Below are 12,348 nucleotides of genomic sequence, written 5' to 3'. Positions count from 1 at the left end.
ATCAGACTTTCCAAAACTTTTCCCACAACTGGGTCTATAATTACTGGGACAATTTTTATCACCTTCCTTGAAAAGAAGTTACTTTAGCTAACTTCCAATCCTCTGGATACCGCCCACTATTGAAGGACCGACAAAATATAGTAGCAAGTGGTTCACATATCCAATCTTCAACCTTCTTCAAAACCCTTGGGGAAATGCATCTGGCCCAGAAGCCTTATCACTTTTTAAACTTCCCAATTTTTTCTTAACAAGCTCAGAATTAATGGAATCATATTTTGTTACCTTGTTTCCATCTATCAACTGTTTGAGATGAAGAATACTGCTTAAATCTTCATTAGCAAAGACTGAAGAAAAAGCAGAATTTAAAGACCTAGCAATTTCATAATCATCAGATACAAGCCTTCTTTTATCATCCCTCAAGGGTCCTACCCCATCTTAGCATTTTGATTACCTTTAATGTACTTAAAGAAATCCTTACTGTTAATTTTTATATTTTCTTTTCATCCATCCTCTTTGATGTCCTAATTTCATGTTTAACCAACTTTCTTGATCTTCTATAATATTCTAAATCTCCTGTCACGTCTTTTTACATAGGTCAAGTATATTATATCAACATGTCATTACAGTCCACTCTGCCACATCTAGTTATTGAGGTTAAGTGTATTTTATTAACATGTCAATTTAGTACACGTTGCCATATCTAGTTTACGAGGCTAATTATATTATCATGTCATTACAGTTCACGTTGCTGTATCTAGTTATTGAGGTTAAGTATGTTATATTAACATGTCATTACAGTCCATGTTGCCATATCTAGTTATTGAGGCTAATTATATTATCATGTCATTACAGTTCACGTTGCTGTATCTAGTTATTGAGGTTAAGTATGTTATATTAACATGTCATTACAGTCCACATTGCCATATCTAGTTATTGAGGCTAATTATATTAACATGTCATTACAGTCCACGTTGCAATATCTAGTTATTGAGGCTAATTATATTACCATGACATTACAATTCACGTTGCCACATCAAGTTATTGAGATTAAGTATATTAACATGTCATAACAATCCACGTTGCAAGATCTAGTTGTTGAGGTTAAGTATATTATATCAACATGTCATTACAGTCCACTCTGCCACATCTAGTTACTGAGATTAAGAATATTATAGTAACATGTCATAACAGTCCACGTTGCCACATCTAGTTATTGAGGTTAAATATATTAACATGTCATTACAATCCACGTTGCAAGATCTAGTTGTTGAGGTTAAGTATATTATATTAACATATCATTACAGTTCACATTGCCATATCTAGTTATTGAGGTTAAAGATATTATATTAACATATCATTACAGTACACGTTGTCACATCTGGTTATTGAGGTTAAGCATATTATATTAACATGTCATTACAGTCCACGTTGCCACATCTAGTTATTGAGGTTAAATATATTATATTAAGATGTCATTACCATCCACGTTACCTCATCTAGTTATTGAGATTAAGTATATTATATTAACATGTCATTACAGTCCTCTTTGCTATATCTACGTATTGAGGTTAATTACTTTAAAATGTCATTGCATTCCACGTTGCCTTATCTAGTTATTGAGGTTAAGTATATTATATTAACATGTTATTACAGTCCACTTTGCTATATCTACGTATTGAGGTTAATTACTTTAAAATGTCATTGCATTCCACATTTCCACATCTACTTACAGCCACCTTTTTCTTAAGGAATATGTAAAAAATTTATCCTTAAAAATTCTCCACATAACTCAGCAGTCCAATTCACAACAGATAATTATTGTTGCATTCCTTCTAAATTTGTTTTTTTGACATTTGTAACCAAAATATCATTATCTCCACATGCAGCAAAATATCAGACCTAATAGAGCAATGATCACTTGCACCTAGATGTTTCCCAATTTCCACCCTATCAACAATTTCTGTATTAGAAGTTAACAATAACTTTAAAACAGCATTGTTTGTTAAACAGTTTCCAAAAACCTTTCTACTATTATGAGAATGAAACTTTGAAATCTGAGTGCAAACACTAAAATTATTAGTGACACTGCCCCCTGTAACAATTATTTCTTGCCTTCCTATCATAATGATCCCTGTTAATTTTGACTCTGTTTAATGTGTGTTGTTAGCTGTGACTTCGTGATGGGAAGTCAAAAATGAAGAATTGTTTTCTGTGACATTGTGATGTTCTCTGATGAATACTCACTTTGAAACTGATAACAGATACCATATTTCAACACGTTAAAACAAGTGTGTGATGGTTATGTAATAATTACAAGTCTGAGTAGACATGCCTTAGTCTAAGAATCAAGCTGATTGCAATCACCATTCATCTTCAACAGTGCACATGATCAATTACACAGGCCTGCAACGGTTTTATTGTCAAAAACTTTTACATGTTCTATGGTAATTCCTGTATACTGAATACGAAAATTATATCCAATTCTCTCAGTGACATACAGATTTTTCACAAAACTTCATAACGCAATACATAAAAAAGAGACCACAACATGCAGTTTTGAGAATATAAGATGTAGATTTCGCAAATAAAAATTGGATGATATATTGTTTGATATCAATGTTCTTCTCTTTTCTTCAGTTTGTTTGTATTTTTGTTAACAAACGTAGTACTAAAAATTTTCATTGTGGTGAGTGAAATAATAATTTGATCTAAGTAAGTTTTTCTTCCGATTTATAAAAAATCCTTACGTGATAAAAAAATGAATATTATTTTCAAAATCTGCATAGCTGATTTATGGAAAATCCTTTATTAAAACAAAAACAACGTTTATGAAGTTTAAATTTACAGGCCTGTGTTATTAACCATTTTATAAAAAAAAATAGCTCCTTGATAATCCAATTAAAGATGTTTTTTTTTATTGTAAACTGTGTAGGTATGAAGGCTGGACTAATCAGGTCATCAGCCTGACAGCTCACCCATGAACATGCTAACCAATCTGACAGTACTCTCTTATTTAATGATAGCTGTTTGACTGAAATCTCTGCACAGACAGAATACCATGCAACATTCATGAGCTCAATTATTGTTAATATGGGTCAAGCAAATTTATAATGCATACTATGGGCATACACATAATACCTGCCATGTTCGATATCAGTAACTACTGCAGTTAAAGTAAGTAACAGCATTACACTAAAAGGAATTACTTTTTTCACACACATGAACAAAAATTTCAGTTTGTAAATATACTCATATAACAGTTTTGGTGCATGAACTTGAAAATCTGTACATAAAATACCCTAGATTCCAGGTTATCAAGTTAATACACTGCTTCACTACAAATTTTGTATTGAGCTCACAATTTAGAACTAAGACAATACACTGCTTCACTTTAAATTTTGATTGAGCTCACAATTTAGAACTAAGCTAATCTAATACACTACTTCACTTTAAATTTTGTATTGAGCTCACAATGTGCAACTATCATAAAATGCATTTCTATTATCTGTAACTTACAACAAGTGGAAAGTTTTGTGTTAACATCACAACCTTTAACATTTGAGGTTTATGTCATACTGTTTCAGTATTACTACCATTGTTTACAGAAACAAATCTGCATGTCATGCAATTCTATACTTTCTATTGAAATGAGTGCTGCCCCCACATGCATGTAAACATGTTTTCTATAGTTTCTTCCTGTTTAGATTTTACAAAAGTATTTTCTTGTCTTCAAATATTTTTATTTTTGTTCTGGTAACAGTTAGTACACAGCACTGTTTATAAAACAGAGAACTATACATTTTGTCCAAACTTCATTCAAATTAGTGGTTTTAACTTACCTCTGGATCTCGCTGAAAAATTACAACCCTTCCTCCTTTATCCCCAGTAGCAAGCAGTTCTCCACTGTGGTTGAATTCCACACAGGATACGATATCAGCTAAGAGGTACATAAGTAATACTGAGTCAAAAAAAGCAATTATAAACACAAGGACTGAAACTAACATTTTGATCACTGACAAATGTTTGTCAGTTACTTTTAAAGTTAACTCCAGATGCTTCAGCTACACTGACAAAAAAACATATGCCCTTAGCATATAAAGCTGGGCAATTAACTTAATTAATTGAAATAATCAATTACCTATGAGCATCAATTAGTGTTCTCACATAAAATAACTGATTAATCAACATTACAATTAAATCAAGTAATGTCATGAAAATAATCAACTAATCAAAATTAGCATTTCCAGTTTTTACTGTTTTAGATTATTCTAACTATCCAAGTAACAGAACTATTGCTATTATGATTTCTCATGATTATTTGAAATTAAAGTTTGTTTAGCTTAATCAATTAGTGTTAAGACTCATGAAAATAATCAACTAGCCGAAATTAGGGTTTCTTAATATTCCAACAACAAGCAATTGAAATATTATCATTATGGTTTCTCATAACTATTTTTTTTATTAATTCAAGTTTGTTCAGCTTTGTACCAGCACAGCCTTGTGATTATGGATGTTTTCTCATGATTCAATGATCTCGAGTTCAATTCCTGTTGCTACCAAACATGCTTGCCCTTTCAGCCACGTGGGCCTTATATTTGCTTCTGAACTAGGGTAAAGCTGATAAGGGTATCTGCCACCATCACTAATTTTAAACTGTTGACTAGAGTAAAGTCAACTAGATGGTAACATTCACCATCAACTCTCAGGCTATGCGTTGTTACATAAAGTGTAAACTTACTGTTTCTACATTGTAATTTATAATTTGCACAACTTTATTCTTTAAAGTTAAATAAATTAAAAATTTACTTTTTCTACATTGTGTATGTGTTTGTTTGTAACACTACACCAATTACTTTCCTGAACTTGTGTTTCAGTAGCTGTTGTGAATGCAATGGCATGTCTCAAACCTGGAATTCTGATCATGGGGCTAACTCTCACGGAACAGAATTCTTTAACAATACAGTCATGCCAGCCTTTTAACCATGTGATAAATAACAAATTTAAGTGCACAAAGTGATTTTCAATAATCAATAACAAAATCATAAATTAATACAGCATTTAAACTTGCAAGCACCAATCATTCTAAGGTAACAAAACAAAAATACTACATATAAATTTGTTTCTAAAATGTACTTTATATTGTATAAAATAATACAGTAGGTCACCAATTATTTGGACTAATTGGAACCATGGGTGGTCCAGATAACCCAAAATTTAGATATTTTGACATCATTAAAAAAATTGTATCTTGAACATATATTTTACAATATTTATCTGCTAGCTTTTTCCAGATTCACCTTTTTTTTAACTTCTTCACAATATCCACTTTGTCACTCAATGAAGGAACCATTCTTTTGTGTTTGGTAGACATTTTCACCCAACAAAGAGCAACTATGATTTAAAGCAGATTAAACACATTTTTTATTTTTAATGAAACACAAAGAAGGTCTGTACTTAATAAGGTTAATGTCCCAACAGACAGTTCTTCAGCAAGATCTACCCTTTGCTACGAAGTGATACAAGCATATGAGGACACATTTAATATTTGTGTGGTTTTCTTTTTACAAAGAAAATACATACATGTATGTACATATTTTTTATTTTCAAAATTTGATCCAGATAATCAGCATTCCACTGTATTATAAAACAATATTCTGTGATCACTTATGTATAAAGAGCTCTGACTGCAATAAAGCCTTCATAAGGCCTAATGGGGAAATGTTCTGTGCAATAACTTGACGACCCTAGACAAAAAGGTCAGACCCTAAAAGTTTTACCTCTTTTCCAAAAATGTCAGAGAACACAAATGAACATTTATCACTTAGCAACATTTTTATCTATTACTGGCATGAGGAAGTTTCATAATGAACCTGTCACAAATCAGAAGTTTGATGAAAACTAACTTAAGATTATATCAGGAAAAAATTTCATATCATAATTAAAATATATTATAAGATTGTAGTATTTTCATTCTATCATTATCATGCTAATTTAGCAAAATTAGCATTATACCCTCAATAAAAACACTTTGTTAGATGATTTATCGTATGTTGCTTCTTAGTATTTGTGTACAAGTTTCACATTTTTGTTTTCCTAAAATACAGAACTTAAACATTTTTTTTTCCAGCAATGCTGATTTTATTTTATTGACAGGAACTGTACCAGTATCCTTTTTATAAGTAACAGTTTCTCAAAGTATCAATCTCTAACAATCCTATCCACTTGTTTAACATAATATGAAGCATACAATGATCTACATGCTACTAAGTATAGTACCACTTAGCTCATTATGTTTGGCAACATGTTTCTCACTTGCTGTCATTGCTTAAAAATGACCTTTGAATCAGAGAAATAGCTTAACCCTATATCTAGAGGTACATCAAAGTGTGCGTGTTACAAACGTTTTACTTAATTATCTAAATTTAATTATTAAATTACTTTATGATCAATGTATGTCAATAAAGTTGACACAAAAAACTTTATAATACAAATTTTATTGTAAGTTTTAATTCATTATTTCAAAAGTAAATATTAATTCTCAGTCTTCATTTTTACGCATCACCAAACACTTCTTCGCTCCAAACTGCCCATTTTAAAATTTCTTTCCACCCTTATACTATTTTATAAGTTTCCAAGAAGTTACACCTATACACACACACACTTTAGATCAGCGTTTCCCAAACTATGTTCCGCAGAACACTGGTGTTCCAACCGAGATTGATAGGTGCTCCATGAAAAAATCATGACTTTAAATTTAAAAAAAATACTTAACACTTTTTGTATGATCATAACTTATTATAAAATATTTTCCTATGTATTAGAATTAAAAAATATCGATTTTGCATTGAAGAAGAATTATAGAAGATGCCATATCTATTCTACATAATATCTTAATGGCAAGGTTTGTATCTAAAATGTAAGCATAAAAATGTCAAAATTCATTAATACGTAATTTGATTAAATAAATAAATGAATAGTATATAAATCTAGAGAGCGCTGCACATGCAACATACCCTCTACACCAATATTTCACGTGTCTAGTGTTCGGTAAGCTTTTTCTCAGTTGAAAAGTGTTCCGTGGCCACAAAAGTTTGAGAAACGCTGCTTTAGATATCCTGATATAAAATGATAACTTATAGTGTCTATTATTCTTGTTTTGATGAGTTATATGCAATAAACTGAAACTTGCATGCTATATCTCTCTTAGCATAAGCTGTCTTTAAAAAATTAGACTAATTCTCTCTGATATTAACTATTATTTATAACCTATTGAAAGAGAAGAATTTAACTTACTACTTTCTTTTTGAGGCTAGCTCATTCTCATGATCAGTTTTGAGTTATTCTGCATCAATTTCATAGTTTTCTATTGCTGAGATTGCCTTGACTAGGTAAGGAAATGACTTTAATGCACATGCAACTTAGTTAGAAAACCAGTTATATAATAATATTTTAGAACATTTTTTGTTGCATGTTAATATTTTGCTTTCTAAATTGCATACTTAAAATAAACATTAATTACTAACAATACCCCTACAAAAAATACAAAACCCACACATAACTTTTTATGTATACTTTTAATTTATTGTTAAAAACGTACCTAAGATGTAAAAATCAGAAACTGATTAAGTTAGATAAGAAAAAATGAAAAACTTATATAGAAAAAAATACTTGATATCACAAGCATGTCTCACAAATGCCGTATGTTGTAATTTGACCAAGCATGCAAGTTTTCACACTATGATGATTAGCTTTGACACTAATCAAAGTGGCAGTAAAGCAATAAATATAAATGATTTATAATCATTAGCTTTAGCTGTAAGAATAAATAGTGGATAACTGTCTGTAACGATATGCATTCATTCTAGAGAGAAACAAAAAGAATCCTCAATCGAAATGGTGTATTTAAGTGTTTCACACTCACAAAACTCACTTGTTGTTAAGCAATGTTTAAACAACTATATTCAAAAGGAATCCTCAATAGCCACAGAACTTGAAATTCTTATAATACCAAGTATGGGGCATCCATATACCCAATCTGTTTATTACACATCAGGATCTTTACTAGCCTACCCTCAAATTAAAATTCTTTTAGGCAGGATTAGTGTAAGTTAATCTAGGAGACATTGGGCATGGTCAAATACATCAATCAAAAGGGTTTGACCTCCTGAGCCCAAAAGTTTAATTAGATCTCAAATCAATCAAGAGATGATAGAGCTATGAGCTAAAAATTTGTACTTAGAAAAAAAAAAAAAACACTCAGAACCATTCTATGAGCCACTATGCCATGGCTAAAAAGGGTAACTTAGATTTATTTTGTATTCTTTGTGGTTGTTACAACATTGGTCAAATGGAACAAGCCCATATAGAGTGTTAGGTTACTGAAAATAACACCTAAGATATAAAGTTTTACTGAAAAAAATACTTATATTCATTTACGAAGTTCTATAAGTTATGCACAAAAAATTTAAAAATTGTAAGATGAAAAAATTTATTTTTAACCTGTCCTTGAACTTGGACTAGTAAGAGTCTGAGTCAGACTCTGATTCCAGAAAAAATATAATTAATTATTATTATTTTTCTACAAAAGACTTGTAATGTTTAATAAAAGCTGAACATACTTTGTAAAGATAAACTTTCTGCATTAAAAGTTATGGCCCATATGCAGTGTCAATGCTTTTGCATGTAACAATGTGAGAGTGTTCCCTTGTTTATTTAAAAATTATTGCAAATACCTAAATACTTTCTTTTGAAATGCACATTATTATTGATCTACTATGTCAAAGAGTATAACTGTGTTATTTTAAAACCAAAATGAAACCACACATTGTGTTTTGCAATGGTGCAATACCTAGAAATATTTTGTTGTCTAGAGAAAGTTTGGAAAATTAGGAATTATTTTGTATTGTGGATAGTATTAATTTATTAAAATTTGATGCCTAAAGAAAGTTTGTTTGGAAAATTGGCATTAATCTTGGGAATAATATTAATATTGGTGTATATCATTGTGTATAAAATTCAAAAAAGTACATATAACTGTAACACAGAAAAATAAACACCTGATAACCTTTATATTTTTAATTTAGTTTAGTTAATTTCAAAATTATTAGCATTTATTTTGAATTTTGGTACTTTGTATTAAAAATGTGAAATTAACATATACAATGTATGGAGTGTGTTAATGATTAAAAATTCTATAAAGAACTAGTAAACTTTATTATGATTTAGCATGGTGCCAATAAATCAACTACTATTACTATTTCCCAAGTGTATTATAATTGAAAGTGTTTTGGGACAACTGTGAATTAGAAACAAGTACTTCAGCCTATATAGTCCATAGGCTTTATGGGAAATAAATATATTATTAGAAAGGAAAGATCAAAGCATATTTACTAAAACAATAAATATGAATCTAAAAAACTGACAGTAACTTAAGCCTTTATTTCATTGAATGCATAACAAAACATTCTCTATCTTGATATTAGTATGCTACAGTGCAATTATGTTTAATATAAAAGTGGAAGAAATAAAAATCCTACTCACCAATCCTAACTTTCCTGGCAAAGTTTTCATTAACACTGAATTAATTATATTTGGCCTAACATGCAATGACAAACATGAAATGAAGGTAGAAATGTGTGAAATCAGCATTCTGTTCAAAATAATAAATTATTGGCTCTAGAATAATGTGTAGAAACTAATCACTAATTTTATACCCATGATAAATAATCCTATTCTCTTCTACCTTGAACATGAGAAGCTGCATGTTCTTACGTTTATTGTACGTTTGTATACAGAAGTTACCCCAACGTATCCTTGTGCTTGATCACCTAAATGAAGTTATGTACATTTGGCTTATAACCACATGATTGATTGTCTTGATAGTTGTGTTCATATAAATCTGTATACTCAATAAAAAAAAACTTAATATATGTAAATTATGTTAGCCTGTACCTATTAGTAATCTACAAGTCACTATTATAATTTTTTATTTATAATCAATGCCATGAATTACAATAGCAATTAAACAAAGTGTTCTTCTGAGGGAACTTAAACATTTTCAAATAACATTAAGTTAACAAACTATATTTCTCCAAAACACAATCTTAAAAATAAAAACCAGATTTTACAAAATACAACTAGTTTCAACTCTAGACTTATATCAGGAATGAGTTAATTGAATGCCTTTTATTGTTGGAATAAACATTATTTTTCAAAACACCTTCAAGAATACTGAATATTGACTAATAATACTGATATTCATAAAAAAAAAAATGTAAAATAAGAAAATATTAGAGCTTCCTAAATAATAATATTAAACACTTTCCAAATATATAAAAAATAAGTTAATCCTAAATTAGGTCTAAACAAATTCCAGGCAGCAGGTAGACATAGAGACTAAAAATCTCATTGTCACCTAGTATTTTCTTCAATTATATTCATGCATAGAGATGTGCTAAATAGATCTTGAATCTAGATCAGTTCTGGACTCTTGGAAGTCCAGAACTATTTTTGCTTTCTTTGAGTCTGAAATCAAACTTTGCTTCTAAGATTGTAAAGGTGGAATTCGGCACTTCTTCATGTTTTTTCAGGAATGAAGAGCTGCAGTTGCACAATACACTATCAATTTCATGCCATTTTGTTTTTCTTCTTTCTCTCAATTCAACCAATCAGTGCACATATATACACTAATACAGGACCAAAGGCAGTAAATTCAGGCAATACTATCAAGTGATTGTTACCATGTATTCATTGCTGTGAAACTAAATAAATATAGCCTCCTTTTCCCGGTACACACCAATCACACCAAAAGGCCTTTACTTATCATTGTACAGTGTTGTATTGATGAGTAGATTAGACCTAATCTGAAACAACTTGCTTGGCCTATCGATATTGAGGTGATTACGTTTATTTTATTTTCATTCATTGCAAAAATCCACCAAAGTTATAGTTACTTATTAGTCTATTATTTTAATAATTGCAATTATTGAAGTTCAACTTTAATTTATATTATATAATAAAGTTTAATAATGAACCCTTTATCCTTTAGTGTAAAACTGTATGTCTCGCACCATAACCACATAACCAACTAAAAATATATTCCATAACTTTTCTATACCTAGATATGAAAATATTTCTTGAGGTCTGTCCTAAATTATTGTTCTTAAACAACATTTCCTTCTGGCTTTTATTTCTTTGACATCACTTTCAGAAGACAAAACCCTGAGGAAGGGTTTTCAGTTGGATCCCACAGTGAAGAATCCTGGATGCTCAACTTTTCTTTTTTTCAAGGGTACCAAACTAATTTTTAAGGGTCCCATGGGTAGAATTTAATAAACTCAAAAAAAAAAGAAAGAAAAAAAGCACTTCAGTGTCAATGAAAAACTTTACTAACAATGTATATTACATGTTTACCTTCTGGAAGTGGAAAATGGCATGTTAACCATTTCGCAAAAGGAGCTCCTTTAAAAGCTTTTCTGTGTAAGTCACTGTGTTAAATTCAAAATTAATTAAACACCTTTAATATCAATGTATGTGAATGAAATTAATATTATAATGTGTTATGATTTGAAGTTTTATTTTATCCAAGTTAAGTCCTTTATCTCAAAAGTAACCATTAAAAAAGTACTTAAAACTTAAGATGCATTGTCAGGTGACCAAGTTATGATAATTCTCTACTTTGGCTCTCTGTATCTTCAATAATGGAAAGGTTGTTCAGTAGAGGTACATCTAGACAATAAGTTGCTTACATAATCTTTTGACATACTCATTTCAAAATACTCTGAATGAATATAAAAGAAATAAGTACACATTTTTTTAAACCACTGCCAAGCCCACCTTCAACAAATTTGTTTGAATTTTATAACCTACACGTAGATGAGTACATAACATGTGTATAGTGATTAGAAACAGGTCATTTTACACGATAAACTAACAATGGTTTTTTAGAAATTGGCATGCAGTCGTTATCATTGATTATGTGAAATTGACTATAGTATGGTTGGCTGCTTGATGGACTATAGTATTTATAGTTGTTTCGTACCCAAATATGTTATAGTTAATTATGTATTAGTTATGTTTTAAAATGCATAATTAAAAGGTTTAAACATTTTTTTTTTAATCATACATTGCTTCCATTCTCAAGGCCTAGGATATTGTGTGCTGAATAAAAATTTTGCTGAAGGGTTGCGCATGTTCCCCAAAGAAAGTGTAATATGCTTAGAAAGGAAAATAAAACCTTAAGAATTAACTATTTCAGCACGGGCTCGGTCCCTGGGACTGACATTGTAACCATTTTGTGCTTGTTATAGTTTTCATGCTATAACTTTTAAATTAGTAAGCAATTGTTAG

General features: G+C 30.0%; 1 protein-coding gene across 1 annotated transcript in view; it reads right to left on the bottom strand.

Moving 5' to 3' along the window:
* The window catches only part of LOC106470703 (protein phosphatase PP2A 55 kDa regulatory subunit-like), a 76,198-nt gene that overhangs the window by 44,856 nt on the left and 18,994 nt on the right, over positions 1–12,348 (bottom strand). Inside the window, exon 3 of the mRNA XM_013931269.2 lies at positions 3,840–3,937. Coding sequence (XP_013786723.1) covers positions 3,840–3,937 — 98 coding nt within the window. The remainder of the gene's footprint in view (positions 1–3,839; positions 3,938–12,348) is intronic.

Source organism: Limulus polyphemus, unplaced genomic scaffold (assembly GCF_000517525.1).
Source record: "Limulus polyphemus unplaced genomic scaffold, Limulus_polyphemus-2.1.2 Scaffold4170, whole genome shotgun sequence".
In the NCBI taxonomy this organism is placed as follows: Eukaryota; Metazoa; Arthropoda; class Merostomata; order Xiphosura; family Limulidae; genus Limulus; species Limulus polyphemus.
This window is presented reverse-complemented; position numbering and strand designations above follow the sequence as displayed.